General features: G+C 40.2%; 1 protein-coding gene across 1 annotated transcript in view; it reads right to left on the reverse strand.

Moving 5' to 3' along the window:
- FRMD3 (FERM domain containing 3) overlaps window positions 1-16,489 on the reverse strand; it is a 150,179-nt gene extending 133,690 nt beyond the window's left edge. The window contains exon 1 of the mRNA XM_040090729.2: window positions 16,343-16,489. Within this exon, the coding sequence (XP_039946663.1) occupies window positions 16,343-16,441 (99 nt within the window). The 5' untranslated portion in view covers window positions 16,442-16,489. The remainder of the gene's footprint in view (window positions 1-16,342) is intronic.
- Window positions 16,490-24,888: the final 8,399 nt, after the last annotated feature.

Genomic DNA, 24,888 nt, shown 5'->3' on the forward strand with positions numbered 1-24,888 from the left:
ATAGCTTGTGAGAATGGCAAAGATACAGGAAAGCTTAATGCTTAACATTCCTCAGGGACACAATATCTACCCCACATAGCAGAAAAGTGAATTTTTCAATTAAACCCCACCAACTCTGGAGCAGTGACAGTATAGAAATAGCTTGCATGTCTGCTTCAATCCTGAGAACTGTGGGGGGGGACAAAGTGACCTTGCAAACCTGGGGTGAGTATTACAGCTATGCTGTGATCAGTGCAAGCTTCACCTCCTGTCTCTGCAGAATGGGAGAGGCTCAGAAGGCAGATCATGAATAAGAAGAATGGTAACTCATTTTTCCACACTACTCATAGTAAAGCACATTCTCATTCATGAGCTCCGCAGAAGACAAGGTCTAGTGCAATGCAAGACACTATCCCACACAGTCACATGAGGAACTAAATGTATCTTTTGAAATACAAATATCAGAGAGCATATTCCCACATGAATGTATACACATGTATAGAGGAGAGAGCATTCTATCTCAGATTTTTGAATTTTACTGTCATCCTTGCAGAACTCAGAAAGTGCTCCAAATTAAACAGGCATTACAGCCTCTCTCCCAACAGCAGCATTTATCTTTAAAATCTCCTTTAATCCTTGAAATCTACACTTCTCAGCATGCACTATAGGAAGATTATAAATAGCTATTAGGAGATTAATATTCCTACTAAAACCATAAAATTCATGGGACGTATCCCTTACTTCTCTGAGGGACTGGATCACATCAGTCAGCCCACTTCCCAGGCGCAGCACTGGCAATGACCCTAGGTTAATGCAGCCCCACTTCAGGCATTCCTCAATCTCATATTGCTAGCCCATTAAACTGAAGACCACAACTGCCCAGTCTGGCTAAACATTCCTACTGCTCATGTCTAATTTTTCACCAGCTACTACTGCTGTATCCTAAATGCCAAATGTTTCATCAAATCTCCAGACCAAGACCAAGGCAGATGGAATGCAACAGGAGATTTGTACCTCCACACACTCTTATATTCTTTCAGGAATAAAGGCAGTCACTCAACATACAATTTTACCGTTATATCTTGCAACATTTTATTAATTGCCTCACTGTCAGAGAACTCTTCCAGAATCTGCTTAATCAAAATCTCACACCAGCTAAGCCATGGGATGTTCCCAGTGCACAAAAATCAGTTGTAAACATTTTTCATTTACTTAACAGAAAGCATGTTCCATGCCAAATCTGTAGCTGTAGCCCACATCCTTTTTGTAGCCTTCAACATCTGTGATCTCCCTATACAACAAACAAAATTTGACTACTAGCATATGCTCTTTTACATTTGGGCCTCTAATAAGGTGAAGGATGTGATCAGTATTACAGCAAATCTGGCACCAGTTAAAGCAAATCTGCATAGATGAAGGAGCAATCATTAAGGCTTTACAGACACACTTTCCTCCAGAGTGTCTAAAATCCTTTCTGCATGCCCTCAAGTGCTGGAGTTCATTTTGATCTCTGGTAGCTGAAAGATGTGCAAAAGGAGGCACAACATTAACCACAGACTAAGTGCTTTAGACGGCGTTTTTTTTATTCCAGTGACTGCATAAAATATCTAGCTTTCATGAATTGTGTCAGAATGATGTTTACTTTGAACAGAAGTATACAATTATCTTGTTCATAAAGCAGAAACCCCTCTCTCAGCAAGAAAATTCAACTCATGGTTGCCATATTTCTGCAAAGAAATACTGCTACAGGGATCCCACTGAACCTTTGGGAGGACAGTACTTTGCCTTTTATTTCCCACCTTTCTTAAGCTGATCTATTTCAGGAATGCATGGGCAAAGCTTCACAGTCCAAAAAGAGAAAAAAGAGAAAAATAATATCCTGTAGAAGCAGATTCAACTTTAATTACAAAGCAATATCAAATTTGTACAAACAGAATAGAAAACCAGAATTTTTAAACTGGCTTCCCCATGGATTCATAATCTTTCTGCATCATCCAGTCTGCAGGATAAAACACTCAGAATCCTCCTCCAGCAAACGTTTTGGCTACTGCGTAAGCAGGAAATCCTCTGGAGACAGAGAAGGCAGAGGGAGGTTAGAAAATGCAATTTCTTCTGCATCTCTCAGCAAAGTGCCAAACATTATGTAGGGCACAAACCAGTTCTGCAGGTTCACCACAATCACAGCTCTTCTTGTCTTCTTTGAGTACTGCAAATTCAATCGGGAATTTCAGGAAGAATTTACATGTCACCGTAAACCTGTTTGTTCTTTAAAAAACCAGAAACAAGGAGAGCAGTTTAAAACCCATTTTGACGCAGTGAACAGAACCAAGAAGTTCTTTTCTCAATAGATTACCTTTGTGACCAACTGTGAAAACACAGAGTTTTGCTTCAAGGGAAAAAGGTTAATAAAAATTATAGTAGTGATACTGAGACAGGCAGCAAGGGAACCACAGAGGTGTCTCTGAGGCAGTAGAGGAGTGAGGACATCACCAGCAAAACCAAGAACCTCCTTGGGAATCAAGAATTACTTTTTGGGCCACACCTGTCAACACCTGGTAGAATTTTGCTACTTCTTGGAATACCACTGGAGTACAGCTTGGCTAAGGAGAAGAAGGGCAGAAGAACAGTTTTTAGAAATCGGTGTCCTCAAAATTACCAAAAGGTCCTCCTGCGAAGGGTGGGGAGAAGAAGAAAGAAGCCAAAGGCAACTAAATCCACATCTGCATTTTCCCTGTAATTTTCCAAACAATAAAAGATAAAGCTTTTAAAAGCAGATTAATAGAAAGACATCAAATGCAAGTTCTTCCATCATCAGAACTCAGACTGTTTATGGAAAAGCTAAAAAGAAAATATAACTTTCTTACAGGTTTTGGATTACAATGGTAGTTCTAACCACAAAGGAAAAAGAGCATTCACGGAGTAAAAAATAACAATGAAAAAGCGGATGTGGAGCTATGGATGAAAAACCATTCAGTTTGTGTCTATTTTTTCAGAACAGAGATATCCAGTGAATTACCTATGGCCTCATGACAGAAAACTATGTACCATTTCCTGGACATGGTGCATAAATAAATTCTAGCGCAAAGATACACACATACACATACACACACACAAAAGAAACATTAAAATATGTGAATATTCATACCAAATAACATATTAGCAGTGCTGAGTTTTAACAGGAAGAACAGAAAGTTTAGTTGTCAAAAATATTTTTTTTTCTCATGCTTTGTGAAAGAACCTGCAGGACCTAGAAACATTTTCACTATTTCTGAACCATCCCAGTATCATTCAGGATTTCACATGAGAGTGCGAATTAAAAGAACAGGCAAAAATCTGTACTGTAAATACTGTAAGTTTTTAACTGTAAGGTTTTTTTAAATCTCAATGTAAAAATGCATAAATACCATTAAAACTTGGGAAAAGATGTTTTAAAATGTGCTTTGGGTTGAGAGGCATCAGCCAAGAAGACCACAGAAATTAAGATTTTTTTTTTAAAATCACTTAAAATAAATTAAACTTTTAAGAATAACCTAGTTATTGTGCAAGAAGGTGTAGAAATTGAAGCTTTTAAGGTACAATGTAGGTATTGTACCTTAAAATCAGGTATTGTAAACCTGATTAATGTAAAAGAACTGAAAAAAATAGAGACAGTTAGGGTATTATAAAAGCCTTACAACAGACTATTTAGGAAATACAGACTATTATAGGAAAATTATAGGGTGTGCACAAACACACAGATATACACATTACCCTATGCAGAGAGTATGTTACAAGAGCAACAAAATATAACAAGCAAGTCAAGATAATTCACGGAGCAAATAAATTCCAAAAGATTACCAAAACAAACAAACAAGTCAACCAGCCAAACAAAACTATTTTATAAACAAACAACCAAACCAACCCAAAAAAAAAAAAAAAAAAAAAAAACAACAACAACAAACCCAAACCAAACCCAACCCAAAAAAAAAAAAAAAAACCACCCACCAAAAAAACCACCACACACCACAGAATATTGCATGGGACTTCTAGCCATCACTGTCCAAAGACTAACTCCAGATCATTATTATCAAAATGATGATCCAAAAAAAAGTACCTGGGGGTGAAAAAAGTCAGTGGGACAGAGGTAAGCAATGATTTACAGAACCTATAACAATTTTTTGAATAGTCTCTGTGAGATAATTACAGGAATTAGCAAACTGGGGAATTGTTTATCAATCAATCTAGGTTTCTGTTTCCAAGACAGTATAATGCCCCACTTCCGAAGAAAAAGTAGAAATCATAGCCTGGAGGTGCCACAAAGAGAATCTGTGAAAAGGACTGAAAACCATCTAGTGGACTGAGGAAACAGATAACGAAAAAGAGGTGCAAACAGCAAATCAGATCCCGGCCTCAGAAGGGAGTCTGTGTTTAGGAATGGATTTGTTATCTTTACCCATTACAGGAAAGGCAGTAATATAGGAGTTGCCAAAACCCAGAAGTACCAATCAAAACCAATGTGGCTACAGAGAACTGTAATTCCTACTTCCCCTTCCTCCCCAATCCAATCCAATCCAATCCAATCCAATCCAATCCAATCCCATCCACCCAATCCAATCCAGCCTCCTGTAGTTCTTCCTGCATTCACAAGATGGATGAGACTCTAAAAGAGTCAGGAGAGAGCAAGTTATTTACACAAACCTATCTGAAACAGAACTCATCCTTTGACACCTGAAAGCAAATGTGAAATATAAAACAAGGAGGGGGACATACTAGATTAGTAAAAATTACCTCAGTGGCTGTGATTGTAGATTTAAAACCTAGGTGTCTTTTCCCTGGAAAGAATTTCTGCATAACAGAAGGAAACAAAAGTACAGGTGAAAAATGCTGCTATCCTTGTATTTTACCACATAACAAATTAAATCTCTGCACAACTGAAGTCTTGTTCTCTTCCCCGTGAGCACAAAGGGGACAGAGGGGTCTATACCTTTATTGAAACAAAGTTGATTTCTGCCTCTGTCTCCTCTGTGGACACTGGCCTTAGGCAGCATGATTTTCTGCATGCCCACAAATACCATCCTGCTACTGGAATTTCTCTTCTACAGCAGCATTTTTACACTTAGGTTAAAACTCAGGCCAGCTGCATGACTTATTTTGTGAGGTCTCATCATCACAGTATGAATTAAGAATTCCCTATTGTGTTTTCACTGCAATTACACCATAAATTCTTCTGGGCAAGATACAAACCAGACTGGTTCTCAAGAAGGTAAGAGGATGAAAATTGCTACTTCTTTGCTGCATATAATGTGTGGTTTGGTCATTTTACATTTGGATGTGCCACTCCTCTTGCTTTAATCCCACAAGCCAGAAGCATGGTTTGGTTTGGGGACTGACAACTTCTGCTCAACTCTTCTCAATTCTGGTGGCTGCTAAGTACCAACTGACAGATCACATGAGAAAACTCAGGAAATCCTGGAAATATGAGTGGATTCTCCAGTCAAAACAGAAAACCTCCCAGGATATGCACCTAGCAACTGGCAGGGGCACTGGGAGCTGCTGGTGTGATTTTATCTGAATGGCTGAATCTGCACACTGAATCACTCATGGTACCATCTGTAAAAGCCTCTGCTGTTTCCTTCCCTTTCCATGGATTAAACTAAAGAAAACGCACACAGAGCAGGAGCAAGTAGGGTCAATGCGTGTGGTGCACGCCACCGACTGGCACGCTGATGTCTCAAAATAAATTCTTGAAGTGACTAAAGTTCAGGCTGGCTCAGCACAGCTTCAGAGTTTAACTCACAACCCAGCTAGCTGTCCCATTTAACACAAGAGCAACTATTATCCTCTGACTATGCAGTATTTATCTTTGTTTCTCAATTTTAAATTAATACCGTGAATATGAAAGATCCACTGCCTTTTGTTCTGAAAAGCCTAAACAAATAGGATTACAAGTATGATCTGTAGCATTTTTGTGGCATGCATAGGACTTGATGGAGAATCTCATCTGCATTTTTACAAGTACTCTTCCAATAAAGAAACAGCCACATGCCATTTATCACTCCTCTATAGAGCTGGAAGCATGTGTCCATAAAAATTAAAACCAGACACCATTAATTGAAGATGTGAAGAGTACTTTTGTATTAGAATCTGTTGCTAAGAGCACTCAAATGAAACAACAAAGACACACGCCCCACCGCCCCCCCAAAAAATTAAGACTGTCATCACAGAACAGATTACAGGTACAAATCCAAGATTACAGCCACATATCCTAAATGCAGATGTTTTGTAAGCACCTACTAAAACAAGTATGACTCCTGGCCTAACTACCAACAACTGTTAAGATCCTCCTCAAAGTTCTTCAGATTTTCCACTTAAAATGAAAGTGCCATGAACACAGCTATCATTTCACGTTTTAGTATCAAACTATAAAATACATTTTTAGTCATTTAAAAAATCTCCTTCTTCTTTTTTTTTTTTTTTTTTTTTTTTTTTTTTTTTTTAATGGAGATTGCATCTATACTATCACTACTGAAACCCTCCAAGCATTTTGGAATGCTGAAATCCACCACCCATGCCAGCAAATGGCTAGGACACTGCCTGACAACAGTACTGTTTCTCCTCATTAGCATTCTGGCTGACTAGTTCCCAGGTAGACAGGAGAGTCCAGGAACCATTCCCAAAATGCAGTTCACACATAGACACTCTCTTTTGGAGACAGAAGTCTAGGAGACAACTAGTCTCTGCACCTGGAAACAAAAGGAATACACACCACTTCAGTCTGAACTTCATGCATCAATGTCCTTACAATTTCACCTTATTTATAATTAATAAATTATTATGTCCTGTTGTAAATTCTTCTGACACTGTGTTTGGAAGGTGAGGGTATTGTGTGTTTGTTTTCATTTTGTAATCCCATTTCTTTTCTGATTTATGGTGTGTGAAAAACGGTGAAAAGTGGGAGTATAGACTGATGGCATGAAGATTTTACATGGTGTCAGAAGTTCCAAAGTTATCTTTACAACGTTGCCATTTTATAGCAAGTTTACATATTACAACATCAGGAAAAAATTGGCCAGATGGAAATCCCCTTGGTTTGTGTTTCTTAAAGTACGATTCTAATCCAAAGAAAGTTGCTATGGGGAAAATATCATTGTGAGATAATATATTTGAAAGGAGCAAAATTCATCTTCAATACAAATCATTTACTTGATCCCAGGGTTCAAACAAACAAGGGAAAATAACAGTACTTTTAATGAAAGTGTTGACTCATTTGACATATTTTCCAAAGGAAGCATTTGAAGAGTAATGGTTTTGCAGCCACTTAGTACTTTCATATTTTACTGCAATTATTTCAAACCGGTGGACTTCCACCTGTTGTAGGAGTTACTTCCATTTGTGAACGTTCCTGCTGAAAAAAACTTTAAGGTATACTGCCCCTTCTCATTTCTGACCATGAACAGCCTTGAGAAATTTTATATGTTTACTTAACCATATATGGATTGGTATGCTACATTTTCTCTCAGGTATCCAGAGGGGAAACTTTTCCTCTAAATGTAACAGTACTAGATCATCAGTGTTTATTCTTCAGTAACTCCCATAAGCAGCAACCGCAACTATGATGGTTACTGTTCACACTTGGCATACTACTGCTACAGAACAACATGTATCTTGAAATGGCAAGCACACTGAAATGGCAAGAGCTGATTATCAATACACCTCCACACCAAAAACATGTTAGACTCTGAAAAGAGAAAAACAGAAACATCTTTAGGAATTGAATGCCTGTAGCCGGAAAAGATAACATAAACTGACAGTGGAGGAGTGAAGAAAGAAAAGTGTAATGTTGCTATTATTATTGTTGTTGTTGTTGTTGTTGTTGTCATTATAATTTTTATTATTATTTCATGCCAGAAATAAGAAGATTAATATTCATTTATTTACTGCTGAAATATTAAAACTGTTTTTTTCACTATCAGACAAGGAATTAAAAACTCAGTGAGAAGAAGGAACAAAAATTGTAAGGTCTAGAATGGGTCTCTGAGAAAGCAAGGCTAAGGAGAAAAATGAGGCCGTATTTTAGCAATCAAAAATGAAGGAACAGACAAAAAGCCTCAGCTGAAGGAAGAACTGCAAGGAGATATATTCCATATGCAGCAGGGAAGGCACAGCCAAAGCTATATTCTGACAGCTTGACTTTAACAGGAAAAGGAGAGAAGCATTATCTGGACGTTATGAACATTGCCAACAGGTTGACATTATCCACACTCGGGAATGGAGAGGAAGTGCAAAAAAGGAGAACAAGAAGATGAAGAGAACTATTTCAGTATGTTTGATTTAATAAGCCAAAATACCCAGAAGAACAAGGACCTGTGCTAGAGAAAACAAGCATTTTATCACAGAGATAATCACTTTCTGGTCTTCCAACCCACCCTCTTTTGTTGAGGAGGAAGAGAAAAATCAGCTGCCATTTTTCCTATTCTTTAACCTAAACATTTAAGACTTGAGTTTATAATAGAGTATCTGTTACAGGGGACCAGCAAAAAACACTCAGACTCTCTATTTCACCTTCCCACAGAAAAGGCATTAATCTCTCCTTTTCTTAAAGCTCAAAGTTCAGGAACATTGATACAAACTGTTAAATAATTTCTGACCTCTACAGGAAATTCAATCTAGGAAAATAAAACCAAAACATGAAAATACATTACTTCCTTACAAATTAATTATTTTGGCCAGTTAATTCTGCCATATTATTTCTTCTTGGCTGCCTCCTCTATTCAATCTGTTTCAGTACACTGAAGATGCTTATATAGATGAGGGTGTCTCAAGGTACAAGAAAACTGTGGTGAGGTGCCAAAAGGCCTTTCAAGACAAAAAAGTGCATGGAGTTCCTGCGAAGCATTCTGTATCCCACAGAGCCACTTTTCTACCACACAGGATCAAAATTATGCCTTGCAGTTCTGAGACATAAGCTGTGCTGCACTGTGCTATTGATTTTCCAATTGCCTTTTGTTATTACTTCAGCTCCACCTCTACTGTTCAGCCAGTGTTCAAACATGCCTGACCATGAAGAATGTTAAAAATTTTATGCAAAGCTGAAAGAAAAATGAAAGGAGGGTAAAAGTGAAAAGATTATACTTATATTTTAAACCGGCAAGGCTCCTTTTAGCTTGTTCCTTTTATAGAGACAGCTTTGTGTAAGGATACTGTGAAAAGTGCATATTATATGGCTCTACGCAAGATATTTACTATATGTGTTGTGTTGTGTTAATTGTTGGTGTTCTATTAAATTTTTGATAGTATAGTAAATGAAGTTTTGTAGTTAAAATGTAGTTTTTATGTACCAACCACAGAAAAACGTAAATCTTTCAGAGAAAAAAAGAAGTTCCTACTTCCTTATCAGAAGAAACCAACTTCTCCTGCCTTGCTCAGCCCTGAAGACGCCACAGAGATTAAAGGAAAAAAGTGATACTAACCAGCGACAATTCTTTGTTTAAATAGAGTTTATGCATCATGTATGAAATATATGAATATTCAACAGGCTATTTCTTTTAAAAGATTGTCCTTTGTTAGCAGAGGTCCTTCTTCGGAGCTTTTTTGCTTGAAGAGGCACCCAGACATCTGTAACTTTGTTTTTTATTGTCTCGTATTGTTCTAACTCTAAAATTGTTCCATTTTTTTACTCTAATTCTATTTTTTTATAACCATCTTATTTACTATTAAACTTTTAAAATTTTAAAACAAGTGATTGGCGTTTTTCACAGATACCTTTATTTTTAATAACTTTTTTACTCTAAGCTTCAGTACCAGATCCACCTACATTGTTTCTTTTTATTGAAACACACCTTCATCTTCAGTCATGGATTGGGCAAGTCTTTAGGCACACATGCCTTTATGTACCAGCAATCAAAATATGAACCACAATGTCAATCACAACACAAAACAAACTGGCAGTTAAAAATTAAAGGCAAGATTATGGTCTTTAAGACAGAGAATTTTCATTAATCAGACAACATGAGAGTGTGGAAAAAACGAAATTCATCATTAATAAGCTTTAGCCAACATTAAAGCTGCAGTTTAGTATACATTGGATAAAATCCTGTATAAACCAGCTTTGTGAGTATTTTCAGTTAAAAATAGCAAGAAAGAACAACAGAGTTCATGAACTGGCAGCAATGTGGCAGTATTACACATAGATATGTGCCTTTTCTTTATCAGAGACAAAGAAACTAATGTTAAACAAATACCAAGTTTCGGAAACACATACCAAAATTCATCAAAAGAATTAATTTCTTCATTTTTAATGAAAACTCTCAACACCCTAGTAATCTTCTAGCAGCATGCTCTATTCCTGTTTCCTTTTTAGCCATGGAAGGAGCTAAGAGCACATCCTTAAGGACTATTAATGTATAAAAACAAAACCAAATAAACTAACTCCAACAAACAAACAGAAAATAAATACGCTATAGCAACTTTAATCAAACACGTGCAATTACAACAGAGATAGATTTAACCCATAGGCTTAGCTTAATTAGAGTCTTCCCATGTACAACTCTCACCAACAGTACCCCTCGTAACCGTACTATTAGTGGCTCAAGCATGAAGTCAGGAATACAAGCAGCCCTAGTGAGAAGTTCCTAAAATGTGTCAACAGAACACAGAAAATAACTCTTCCTGATTTGCATCTCCTTCCTTATCTCAGCTTACTATTTTGAACCGTTGTAGTATCAATCCAGTAGCTCAAGGCACTTGCTAGTTACGCTTCTGACATCGCTTACCGGATAAATATAAATTCACTAAATCTCCTGCCTTCTCTCTGCATAATCCCTTAACCTCTCCCTTTCCACAGCTATTATTCTCTGCCTTCTTTTCATCTCTGGCCTCTCCACTATTTACAATCTACCTTCTCAGGCTTCAGCATGTTGGTGGGCGTTTTTTTACATTTCATTGAGGGATGGGAAATCTAAATAGTGTTCTCTGGTTAGCAGATGTCTATTAGATTTAGCATTTCCCCGCAAAACATAGACCAAGCAAATACAGAGCAAATAGGCAACTTTACAGTGATCAATGTGCTACAAAAAGAACCAGACAAAACAGTGTATGTCACATTTAGAAGAAAATCAGGGAAAAAAAAAAAAAAAGTCAAGCAAGTAAATTATTAGCCAAAGTGCAGGCGGCAGTATTCAAACTACACAGAAGCTGCTCCTAAAATTAGATTAGTAAAGCACAAGACCATTCTACACTACTGAACTATCAGTAGCAGAAGGAAGAGAGCTTTCTCAGATTTTATCACCTTCATTTTAAATTCTGCAAATAAAGTTAAAAGGTCTAAGTATCACAGACCTGATTCCTAAACCAGTTCTTAAAAATAACATCTTTTCCTTGCTCAAAATCTGGACACATATAGAAATTCAAGTTTTTTCTATTAAGCAACAATCAAATAACTATTTAGATACAATGAAAAACAAAACAAAACAAAACAACACCCAGTATTGTAGCCAACTGATATTCTTGGGAATATCAAAACAGATTTTTGTGCAGGAAAGCCCATACAAAGCAAAACCTGTGTCATTAAAAAGACCCCATTGCGACGCAATTTTATGTATGGGCTGAGGAACAAGAAGACCCAGTCATGCAGTATTTCTACAAATAAACACACAGACAGCAAAGGTAATACCACTTTCAATAACAAGCTCCAAATGACAGGAAAGCTTCAGTCATGCCAAACTTATCTTCACTTGTAAAGAGCTGCACCTGAACATCTCAAGGAGTAAAGCAAAACTTGAATGAAGGAGTGAGCAAGTGGCATGAGCTAAACCAACATTCGGTCTAAGCTATTGCTACTAATGGGATAAATTGCTGCATGAAGTTGTTGCTTGAAGTCTGCAAAAATGGAAGTTTTTGTCATTATGTCATTGATTCACAAGAGAAGTATCCAGAAAGGAGGTCTTCTTGCTGCTCCAGACTCATTTCCAATAGTTTTGAAGACCTACTTCCCCCACTGCCCTCTTTCAAACCTTGGTTGTGTGGTTTATCAGGCAGGCTGCACATGCAGGTCACCTCTTTCTCTTGCAAATGGAAAGAGACAGTGGCCACAGGCCCTTCAGGCTGTTTTTCGTAACCTCTCAATTTTAGCTGTGCTACAGCAGCTTCACCCTACTGCTGCTATAAGACTGACTGAAGGTCACAAAGAGCCTTCACAAACAAAAATCATGGGAAAATAAACATCACCACAAGAATTAGTTAGGTGTCCCTCAGGCCCCAGCCCATTCTTATGTCTGTCACCCCTTCATCGGTTTTACAGTCACAAAGTCTCTCAGATGAGGACAACGCACTGAATCTTGACCTTTGAGCTACAAACAGCCTTGAGCAACTTGGTGACCTACATGGCAGATGCACAACTCAGTAACTACTTGGCTGGAGTCTGAAAATGCATGATTCACTTCTGATTCTCCCCACACTGCTCCATATGCTATCACTAGACTATCTGATAAAAAAATGTGATTTCCAAAAGCAGACTTTATTAGCTTGGTGGCTTATGAAACACTGCTTTGAAAGAACTTTAATAATAAAAAGAGAAATGTATTTTCTTTTCCTACCTAAACACTGAGACTTATACAATGTTTGATTATCTCTTTTTCTGGTCCAGAGATGGGTCTCCTGAGAGGCATTTTAAAAACTTTTATTCCATTTTTGGGTGAGATTTTACAGATGTTACAATTAATGCCATCACAATCAGGAGCAAAACTATTTCCTAATTACAATACATTATAAGTGTTTCTTGACCTATCAGCCTATCAGCTTTTGCTACACAATGCTGCTAATGCCTTAAAGCAAATCATCTAAAATTACCCCTCGTGGGTCCTAGTACAATACATCTTTCATAGTTCTATTTCTCCAGAGTATCTAGTCTATTTGCAAGGCCATCATTTGAAACTTGTTTCTAGTTACATTTCTCCCTCAACATTGACTGTCCTATTCCACAGTCTTTCTAAGTCAGTGTTTCTTATCTCAGAGTTTGCATATAGATGCATAATATGTGAGTCCTCTGTCAGGCTTTGAGAATTCTCTACAAATCCATTTCTCACAACACAAGAAGGAAAAATACACACGTGTGCATATGCAGCTTTAAAATATATCTGTTCTGGCTTATTTTTTCTAAAACTACCTCCCGGTGTATTAGATAAGTAACACAATTCTGGCTGCATATTTTGTAGGGCCAAAGATCTACAATGCATTTGAAAACTAGCATACACCTCCGCCCAGAAGCGGTACCAGAGTCCTGTGATACTAACCTTTGCATACAAGCCAAGTGCTGGAAAGGTGTACTTGGAAAAGTAGGATTTGATAAAACTTGGTGTGCTGAACTGCAGCAAATCATATCTACACACCTCACCATCCAGACTAGATGCATACCTCCCCTCCCTTTTCCCTGAAAATGCACAGCTAGAATTTCAGTTGTCACACTCCTTACTGCATCCTGTGTGCCTAGGAGATTCTGAAGGCATTTCTCAGTGTCGTAGAATTAGGCTTTCTTATCCTCTTACTGACCAAAACACAGCTGTCCAACATGTTCCAGCAGGCACAACCCTGGTATCTCTACTATTAACCCAGCAGCACATCATCTGTCCATGTGACTATTTTGTCCCAGTGAACATACATCAACATATAGATGTAATAGGTGTGTGGGGGTTTCTTTCATTTAAAAAAAAAAAAAAATAAATAAATTAGTATTGCTAAAGCTCCTAGCAAGTTTTGTCCACATTATGAAGCACAAATACAGGTCTGACAAAAAGACTAAAGACAAAAAGTTGAGTTGTTTGGGATTCATTAGTCTAGTATCATAAAAGCTATGTGCACTCGGGAGGATAAAGAAACAGGTAAGATATTCACACAGTTTAAATGTTTTTAACAGTGTGCAGACTCAGAAAAACAAGTTCCAAATGACATTATAACAGAATTCAACCTTCAGAATCATTCTTAGAACTCTAATAGTTAAAATATTTTCAACAGTGATTTTTCTCCTGCCTGCAGAATGAGCCACAACAATGCAATACTTGTTCTGAGTCCATTGCCTCACCTTGCTCAACATAACCTAAAGTAACTCTTTTTTTCTACCCTGTAGGCATTGAAGGGAATACTCTTAATCATGTAAATCTGTTGAATACTTCCAACTAAAGAGCTGTCATACCACCACCTCAGATTCTGACCTTAAATTTATGAATTTGTAAAAAGACTAATTTTAAACGTCCCAAATAAGATAAGCAAAGCTTGCATTAAGCTCCAAGAAAAGACTCTGAAGCCCATGCTGCTTCTTACCCAATAAATCTTATAACCATGCTCTTCATTAATAAGAGCACTAGAATGATACACATACAAAATGTTTTCAGTAATTTCCTGTTACTTCCAGATTACATGCTGTTCGAGAGTAACTAGCATGCAACCATGGACTGGGAGAGCTGTGTGTGTAGAGCCGCCCTGCAGAAAGGGATCTGGGGGTGCTGGTCGGCAGCAGCTCAGGGTGAGTCAGCAGTGTGTGCCCGGGCAGCCAGGAGGGCAAACCCCATCCCAGGCTGCACCAGACACAGCAGCACCAGCTGTGGTTGGGATCATCCTGCTGGGTTCAGCCGCGGTGCTGCCTCGCCCTGAGTCCTGTGGGCAGCGCTGGGCCCCGCAGGTTGAGAAGGGTGGGAAGGTCCTTGAATGGTCCAGAGGAGGACAGCAGAGCTGGTGGAAGGGCTGGAAGGCACATCCTGTGAGGATCGGCTGAGGGCTCTGGGTTTGTCTGGTTTGGAGAGAAGGAGGCTCAGGGGTGACCTCATTGTCCCGTACAACTTCATTAGAGGGGATCTGGAGAGGGAGTGCTGGTCTTTTCATCCAGCATCCAGCAACATGGAATGGGAATGGGTCAAAGCTGTACCAGGAAACTGGACATCAGGAAACATTTTTTACTAAGAGGATGATCAAACACTAGAGCAGGCTTCATGGAATTGATGCCTCAAACCTGACAGTGCCTTAAAAAGAGACACCTGGGCAATGCCCTCTGTAACAGGCTTTATGTTCTGGTCAGCCCTGGAGAATCAGGCAGTTCAACTAGGTGATTGTTTTAGGTCATTTATAACTGGAACTATATTACTGTGTTCTGCTATTAAATAGCTCTGTTGGAACTAAAAACCATAGTTTGGTCCAAGCAAAAATGGAGCTTGCATTTCATGGTACTTGGAGTTTTTCAGCTGTAATGGTCTTAGTATAAGATTACCAGCTCAATTTAAAGCTGTAGTTCTTTCTTTCAGAGAGACAGAAATACCAACAATGAGTGACAAACAACTTCCAAGACCACTCACATCTTCTGATCCTGATGCCAAGTTCATCTCTGTTATTCTGTGAACACTATGGAAATTTCAGAAGGTAACTTGATTGTGATGCTTGCAATTAAATCTGTAAGAATCTGTAAATCTTCCATAGTGTAACCAGACTTATGGTTCCTGTTAGAACACCTGAAATACCCCTGCTTTCACACATTACAAACATTGCTGCTCCACCTGAAAATTAGAGAGTCCTCACTGTTCACATCTTTATCGTTATTACTTGGAATAAAGGAATAAAAAAAGGGACTAAGTAATTAGGAAGAGGGACTACGGCGAAGTAGGGTGGGTTTTTTGTTTTGTTTTGTTATGTTTTTGGGGTGGGTTTTTTTGTTTGTTTGGGTTTTTTCCCCAACCACACAGCAACTACTATCACTGAAAAGACTGCTCCAAGTTATCTTTTGTCTTAGATGAAGAAGAAGAGGGGGCAGAGCTTCATTTTGAACTCTGCCCGCTATCTCGGTAACGGCGATTCCCGACACCGCACGCCGCGGGCCTTGCTTCCAAGGAAGGGCTTTCCCGTATCGGAGAAAGAGTACTCCCGCACATGGGTTCCACAGCCTGCGGCACCGTCCGGGGTACCCCGTTACTGCCTCACCGCACGGGGAAGTCGCCGCCGGGATTTCCCTCCTCGCCCGGGCCACTGCAGCCCAGAGCGCTCCTCCCGCCCGCGGGGACGCTGTGCCGGGCGTGCCGGAGCCCGACTGATCCCGCGGCTCCAGCAGCGGCCGGGTGGGCTCCACGCCGTGCAGTGCAACGCCGTGGCGCAGCACCGGGAGACGGCGGAGCAGCCGCGGCTGCCGCGCCGCAGGTGCGCGGAGCCCTCACCGAGAACGGGGCGTGCGGCGAGCGGAGCTCCTGCCGCGGCCGAGCCGAGCCGAGCCGAGCCGAACCGAGCCCACCCGAACCGAGCCGAGCCGAACCGCAGCCCGGGCCCTGCGACCCTCGAGCCGCCGCCCGGACCCGGCCCCCAGAGCCACCGCCCCCCGAGCCGCCCCGCCGCCGCCGCCCTTCCGCGCCGGCACCTGGATGTGGCAGGAGATCTCGGAGTCGTCCAGCAGCCGCACGGTGCATTTCATCTCCGAGCTCAGAGACCTGATGCTGGAGCTCCGGAACCGGATCATCCCGGCAGCCCGCCCGCCGCTGCCGCCCCGCAGGCAGCCGCAGGGGGCCAGCCTGCAGCGGCGCCCGGCCGACCACGGCTCGGCACGGCGCGGAGCGGCGCGGCGCGGCGGCAGCGCCACCACTCAGCCCCGCGGAGCCCCGCCGCCGCCCGCCATCCGCCCGCCCGCCGCGGCTGGGGCCGCAGCTGCGTCAGGATGCGCTCCGCTGGCCGGCCTCAGCATCCTCCTGCGCCCGCCCACGGCATGGCACGGCGCGGCCCGCGGGGACACCTCTCTGCCCTCACCTGCTCCTCCCGCTTCTCCGCCCCACCGGTCCCGGCTGGGCTCCCTGCGCTGCTCCATTTCGTCGGGCCGGCAGGGCCGAGAAGGGAATGGTCAGCGTGATTGCTTGCCTTCCCCGCCACAGGCGTGCTTCGCCTGGGGTTGAGTGCACCTGAGCGACTGTACTCTGGTGGGAATGAATGCCCGATGCCCTGCAAACGGGGGACATCCCCCAGGCTGCCGGCGGGGAGTGGAGTCCCCACGCAGCCTGGACGCCCATGGCGGGAGTCTCCAGCGTACCCCAACACAGCCCGAGGCAGGAGGAGAAGACATATATAGGGTCATATAAAGGAAGAGTGTACCCTAATGAAACAGAAGAAAACAGAATGCAACTTACTGTAAGAGTGCAAGCCTTGGAAACGTGTTTTCTCAAGGGGAAAAAAATGACCCTTTAGGGAGCAGCAGTCACACCCCATTTGTTGTCTAAGTGGAAAAGAAAGCAAAATATGCAGTGGTTTCACTACTACGTTCTCCATCACAAAAGGGTGTGTAAGCTGCTGGCAGCTTCACTACTATGCTCTCCATCACATTCGTGTAAGCTGCTGGCAGAACGCAACCTCCAAACTTAACCAGCCTTGAAACAGGGATCGGCACTGTGTTAAAAAATTATCACATTCCTTTGAAATATGAAATGAAAAACAGCTAGGGCAAAATGGAACATGACTGGAAGTTTACAAATATAAAAGAAGGACTGACAGTCACAAAGAAGGTGCATTTCAGTTATTTTGCCTAGTTGTCTGTGATTACCTGTAAATGTCCACATTTTGAAAATTGTTCTGTGTGAATGTGTTGTTCTTTTGAAAATCCTGTGTAAAAAGCCTAAGTGCTGTTACTGCTGTAAGCTCTTCCTTTGACTTTCTGCTGGACTGCCAAAAGCAGGAAATACAGGCAACCGCAAACAAATGAGAAATATATAATGCCTGCTACCATCAGCTAATAAATATGCAAAGGCCTTTAATGTGGAAGATAAAAGAAAAGCTATAAATACATGCTTCTCAGAAATGATAAATGCTTTCAATTGCATAGTGAATAGTGAAGCAAACCAGTGAGTATTTAAAATATATTATTTGCCTCAGCAGCCACAGTCAGCCCACAAGTTATGGAAGAAGGTTGTTAGCAGCTGAGACCCAGATGTGGGAATCTACTCATTAAAAATAAAATAACACTTTATGTCTCACAGTCTTGCGAAATGGGAACTCAATAGCAAGATTTAAGCCCACACACAGATTCACTCTCAGGTGACACAGATTCTCCTGCTTCTCATAGAGAAGGAATCTTTTCTTTCTAAGCCAAGTATTTTAGCTCCCCTTCAGTCTCTGCAGCACACATTTCTCCACCCAAAAGGGGAATTATAAGAAGGAGATGAGACGATGATGAAGATTTAGTGAGCAGGTCATAGTCTACCACTGTGTGAAGTGGGGTTTTGCTTTACTTTCAGGACCACATGGAGAGGGATGAGCTTTTCAGGAGTTCTCAGAGTTACAGGAACAGTGATGACTACAACATGAAATCTGCATCCCCAAACTGTTTCACAGCAAGTGTGAACTATTGTGTAGCAACAGCAGCACAACTGCCTGAGCCCAGAGCTCAGCAGAATTTTACTTGCCTGTTGTAAAAACAGGTCACTCTTGTCTTATTGGTCACTTTATCTACCTCTTTAATACCTCATACCATGCTGACCTGAGGTACCAGAGAAGTCTGTGAGACAAGTAACCTATTTCTGTGTTTCAGCTACCACAGCAATAGTTTTTACTGCACAGAATGTGGCAGCCGTTTAACAGGAAGACACTAGATAAATGAAATAATCAAAACCAAATACTCCACCCAAAGAGAAAAACCAAAGAACAACCTAAAAAACCCAACCAAGCAAGGAAAAGTTTTTTGTTTGAAAATCCAAACACTGCCCAGTTGCAACTTCACTAAGTAAATCCATCAGATGAATTGTACATCACATATTAGGACTACCACACCTTCCTTATTCAAAAATCATTCTAGACTTTTTTTTTTTTCTTTCCCTTACAAAAAGTCAGGTATTTGAAGAACTGTGATTAAATAGTATGGCAAATATAAGAAAACACAAAGCAACAAATTTATCTAATTTAATTCAGTTATCAGAAAATGCTGAGCTGATGGAGTAATGGGGTTACTTTATGATGCTTGTATCCCCAATTGTCTCTTCTGTTTATGCTGCATATTAAGTTCTGTACCTTTAAGACTGGTTCTGAGAGAGAAGTGGAGGAAAAAGAAGCATGGTGTTTGTTTTCAAAAACTGCTCTCACTCATCTGCATTCTGCTCCTGGACTGTGTCATCTGCAGCACAGACAGACAGTGGGACAGAGATCTGCTTTTCTTTTAGTTAGTTGGGGGTTTTTTGCTAGCTGAGGCAGAGAAGTTCCCTGGACTGTGGGTTTTGGTTTTTTTTTTTTTCCCTTTTTCTGGGAACTGATCAGCATGCTCTGGACTGAAAACCCAGAAAAATACCAGGAGCTCACACCGGTAGCCCACCAGGGCCCAGGACACAGCATTTTCCAGTGCAGGAGAGACTAATAAGAGACCGTGCAAGCAGAACTATCACCCATGAAAGGACTTTCTGATTTTTGCCATCTCTTCGAAAGTGTAAGAGGTTTTATTGTTTAATATTATTCTCCTTTTTTTTATGTTTGTGAATACTTGGTAGATAAACAGTTTTTTACACTTTTCTTCTTTTCCCAAGCCAGTTGGGAGGAGGGGTCACTTGAATCTGCTTTTCTAGAGGAGCCCCATTTGGAGATTTCATCCCAAAATTTGCCCTAAACAAGGACAAGTATATAAAAAAATATTCTGCTTGAACTTGTAGAGTATGCTCCTGACCTACAGGAAGGTTAAAAGATACTGCTGCCAAGTTGCTGATAAGACCATGGCATGTTATTGACGGGATTATTGAAGCACTCACCTGGCTTTGTACTGCAGACATTGGAAGTTCTAACAGGAGATCTCAATATCAGGTAATGCCAGCTGCAAGAACTGATGGGTGAGGGTGGTGGAAATTAATTTTAGATTCATCAGTCTCAGAAACACTCAGTGCAATAGCCACATTCCCATTCTTTCTTCATCTAACTGGTCACTGAATTACTTTGTTTTGGGATGAGTACATGTGCATGGCCTAAATGACAGTAGTCTACTTACCTAGGAACTGCTGCCAGACACAAGTTTTGTTTAGAGACAGCAGGGAGCACTAATGAGCTTTGATAGCTGGATGAGTCTGCACAAAGCCAAATTACAGAATATAATAGTCGAGCATTTTCTCTTCAGTGGCTGATAATAACTTTAATAATATAGAGCAACTTTAGCTCTTTCAATTAATATTTAACATCTAGCCAAATATATAGACATTTGATTTGTATTTGTTTGGGTTTCTTCCAAATACTCGAAGATTAAACCATACTTAAAGCATACAACTGCTACGGGTATAAACACTGCCTGCCATGGGTCAGACCTTGAGTTCCAGCATGGGTAGGTCAGATACAAAATCACTGACCCCACAGGGGTGCTCTGTATGACACACTAACCTCATTCCCCAAGGCCCACACCTCCCCATTGCCTCATGGGGCTCTCACAGCTAGGTAGGTCATTCGCTGGCACAGCAATTAGCCATTGCTAGGAGATCATGGTGCCATAAGTAAATGGTGACTTTTTTGTGAAGTCTGTGACAGTTTAGATTTTACTCAGTTCCCTTCTACAATAGGATTAGAAACTCCAACACTAAAACACTTCATGTTTTAGCGATGGTCTGGGCATTAGGCTTCTCCAGAACATATCCTAAAGAATGGGAGTGCGGGGTTGAGCTAGCAATGAATCAATAGTTCAGGAAGTAGGGTCCTGTAGTCAGGAAAGTGTGAGTTTTGCTGTTAAAGGCACAAAGTCCACAGGAAAGCTGGCTTCCTACGTGTCCTAGAGATCCTGTTACAGAGCAGAAAGTTTGAATGACCTCTGAAGGACCTGTTTCACGAGGCAAAAAAATCACTCATACCAAGGCCAGATTTTTTTTGCATATAATTTGTTATCTTCAAGGGGATTACTTCCGAGACACACGCTGTATAATAGTAAAACATATCTAGTAATGTTGTAATGCATTAATGGGGTTTATATTTGTAATGTTCTTTCCTATCTGTCCCTGCCCAGCAGTGCCCACCCACTCACTGAGATATAACCTAATCCTGTTTCCTCCCACTGAACACTGATTGGGCGGTGCCTCTGGGTCTCGCCTATCGGCCCTGTCCCCTGGGGGAAAAAGCCATGGCAGGGGAGGGGCCAGGGCTCTCTGGCAGCGGCTCTCCATCGGGAGGGGGGTCTCCAAAGCTGAGCAGGACATAAGAATAAAAGCAGAAATATCCCACCGAAACCAGAGAGTCAAGACTCTTCCTTTACCTTCGGCGGCTGCCTAGTCTCGTGGGGAAGGCTGCATAGTAACTAACCTGAAATTAGCAGTGAGGTAATTGAAGGGCTGGGCATACCAAGCAGCACGCAAAATACGAAAACAAATAAGAGATTCCACGCATATGGGATCTCTTTTGTTTCAGTCTTAAGTAGTCATCTAAAAACAATCACTTCAGATTAAAAAAAAAAAAAAAAAAAAAAAAAAAAAAAAGCAGGGGATTGCATCTTGAAATAAAAGGTTTCTTACATCTAAATATTACATCAGTAATTTGAAAACTATACATAAAATATTAATACATCTATCTAAAAGAACCCTAAAAGTATTACAATGTACATAAATGACAAAGAAAATGTATTTAAATAGCAAAAGTTCTAGTGTTCACTGGAGGCAGAGTTGAATAAGAAGGTGAAACAAATTCACATAGGGTTTCTACTTTTATTTTGCATTACAAAATCAGTACAAAACCATCACATATTTGTTGCGTGAGTGAGAAAGCAACAAGATACGTAAAATACTACGTTATTTGACTGCAGTATAAAAAGACTCAGGATTTTCATGCATATACTCCTAAGAGAGCTGTCACTCCCTAATCCACTAAAAAATGCAGGGCTGTCTGTGATATATTTGGCCACAACTACCCCAGTAAAAAAAAAAAAAAAAAAAAAAAAAGACCTGGAGTGTTATTGAGATCTGCAGAGCTGTATCACAATCTGCATGGCACTGATGGTCCTGTTGGTCTCCACATTCCTTGGGTGCACTGGTGCGCCCCAACCATGGCTTAGAAGTGGTGAGTCAGAAGCAGATATTTTCTTCCACTGCTTATGTGTGGCAATCTCTACAGAGATTCAGAACAAAGTACAAGAAGAACATTACAGTACTGTCCTCCAGCAGAGAATGACAGGTTGAATTTACTGTACAAACTCAGCAAATTTTCTGCAGATGTCATCTGGAAGCTCAAACTCCAATCAGCATTTGTCTGAACTAAACTGAATTGCACAATACCACACTTGAAATTTATTGATGGGAGCAAACTTTACATTGATTTTAATCTACATAGTACAGCTTCCAAAAAGGCAAATGTCAGCTTTCAGCCTTTGTTTTGGAGCATACAAAGTCAGTGAGATGATTCTTGTGATTCACTGGGTCCTGGGACTTGCCAAGAATTTCTTATCAGTGGGATCAAAATGTTTCTTTGGTACTCTATTCTTTTTTCAGGGAATATATAGCCAGGTGTTCTAATCTAATTCTAATCTAGTTAGTCTAATATCCTTCTCTGGAAAACTACAGCAGGCAGTGTACTCTCTCAGCTTCCCATGCATGTGTCTCCTCTGAGGACCAAGTTTCTTCACAAAAATTTCTTTCTACAGGTTCTCTCTAGCTGCTTTCACACAATTCATTCAGTACTCTTACAGGCTTGTTAACAGTCCCACAGAAACCCTGCAGGTACCACTGCTGAAAGATTTACAGGTTTTGCATGTGACACAACCAGGTGTTTCAGAGGTCTACAGTTATTTAGTAGCTAGAAGAACCTGGCTGTCTCATGCTGAATGCAGAGTGGCTACCACATCCATGTATCTTCTTAGTCTATGATGAATTTTTAAAAGATTACCATACCAATGATTTGGTAATCCAAAAAAAAGGCACTCTCTACCTCTTGATCAAGCTCCAAATCACAGGTCTGTTCTCCTGACCATATTTATGCATAGAAAATCTGACCAACAAAAAAGTTCATTTTTTGAGTAGATAGAGATATATTGCAGGCAGTATTGATAACTGGAGAAAAAAGGTACTGCCTATCTGTAGCTTGAACAGTTCTTCCTTTTATAGAATTTGTCTAAATAAATTAGTAAGACTCCAATTAAAATACAGTCTAATGTTACAACAAACCACTTTTTTTCAACATTATTATTGCAGGTAGGATTAAATTTAATTCTTACTGTAACAATAGCAGTCATCATAAAATATATAAAAACTATATTAGCATCAGTTACCTGGTGACAAGTCCAGCAAAATATTCAGAGCCAGGCTTTGAAGAGCTCTCAGCATCCCAGAAACCCTGCTTAAGGAGCACACAGAGAAGCAGTCCCACCATACACTTTTCTGTGCATCCTTTCATACTGTTCTTGTTTCAGATGCTCATGGACAGAATTCTCTTGCAGTAACATCCTGTTTCTGTGGCTGCTGCACATGTACTTTGAAAGAGCTCCAAGAGTGTAGACCAGTTCTTGCTGGATTTATAATTCCTTTTCTTCTTTTGGGTTTATTCTGGCTTTTAATACTCCCATCATATGATTTGAATTTTACATCATCTATCTGCAGTGGTGGTTGTCTAACTTCAAATATGTTTATAGCACTTTTCCACCCAGAAATGAGCCTCAAAATTGAGGTCTATGTGAGGAATTATATTTTACACTGTGTATAATTTACATAAATCAAGGTTAAGTCCAGCAAAATAAAATTTCTGCTTTGCAAAATTATGCCAGGTTCTAGCGCCTTTTGTGAACAAAGTAAGTGTTACAGGAAAAATGTGTATGATATACATCATGCATTTCAAGTTTGTTCACCTTGGCAGCATCTAATCTGTATCCAAAATCTGTTATTAAAGTAATTAGCACCATGATTTTTAAATAATAATATGCAACAACATACTGTTTCTGATACAGCTCTTTCTAACTTCTGGATTCTGTCATTAATTCCTTTCCAAATTACTGTATGGACTGTTGCTTTTTATTGGTCTGGCTCTTCTAATTATGTAAAAGCTAATATGGAGTTGCAATTAACTTTATTGTTGAAATTCCTTGTACATGAGGGGCATAAAAGCTAAGTATGCTTGTAAGTGATTACTAAATAGAGGCTTGGATACCCGGGAAGAGATGTGGACTAACTACATGGAAAAAATTCATCAGAGACACTAAGATAGCATACTTCAAAAGCCTTCAATAGTAACTTACTTATTTGTTGAAGAAGCATTTTAAGATACATATTCTCCCTGCCACTTTCCAGAGCCAGCGGGTGGCTCCATCTTACTAATTCTTTGAGTGCTTCCAAAATTAATAATTCTACATCAGTGCATACTGTTGGTATTGTAAGTGATGTTGAAATATAGACTACATAACTTTTCCATCCTGGGTCTTATGAGACAAATACAGGATGAGAAAATAAAATAATAAATCTCTTGCAAAACCTGTACTTCCAGTGGAGGCCAGAATCTTTTAAAGTAACAAAACTCTCCTGTAGAAGCAACTTTTACTCTCACATGGACTGGAATAGAAACAGTAAAGCTCTCCTAGATGCTCTTTTCAGGTCTGCCTGATTTCTTTTTGAAGAGAATACAGAAAAGAAAATAGTCTTCTTTATTTCTGGTCTGTCCCTACAGTAACACTGAAATTACTCCAGACTCCACATGCCTGTGGCCTGCAAGCAGTAGCTGTGCATTACCTCAGCTAGCAGCCTACACACAGCCAGAAAAATCCATGTATTTTCCTGACTGTGCTCTGAGAGTCAGACATAACCCCTTACCTCTCACTGTCAATTTTGAATCACACTGCTGCAGCTCTAGTTGTTACTCTGGACTGAAATTACTGTAATGTTCACATTTTTTATGCTCTCAATATAGCAAATAAATAAAATATTATTTTATAAACTAAGACAATTTTGCTTTTTTGAGCACTTCTTTGGAGTATTTATGTTAATCCACTCATTTTGGTCA

This window comes from Hirundo rustica, chromosome Z (genome assembly GCF_015227805.2).
Source record: "Hirundo rustica isolate bHirRus1 chromosome Z, bHirRus1.pri.v3, whole genome shotgun sequence".
Taxonomy (NCBI): Eukaryota; Metazoa; Chordata; class Aves; order Passeriformes; family Hirundinidae; genus Hirundo; species Hirundo rustica.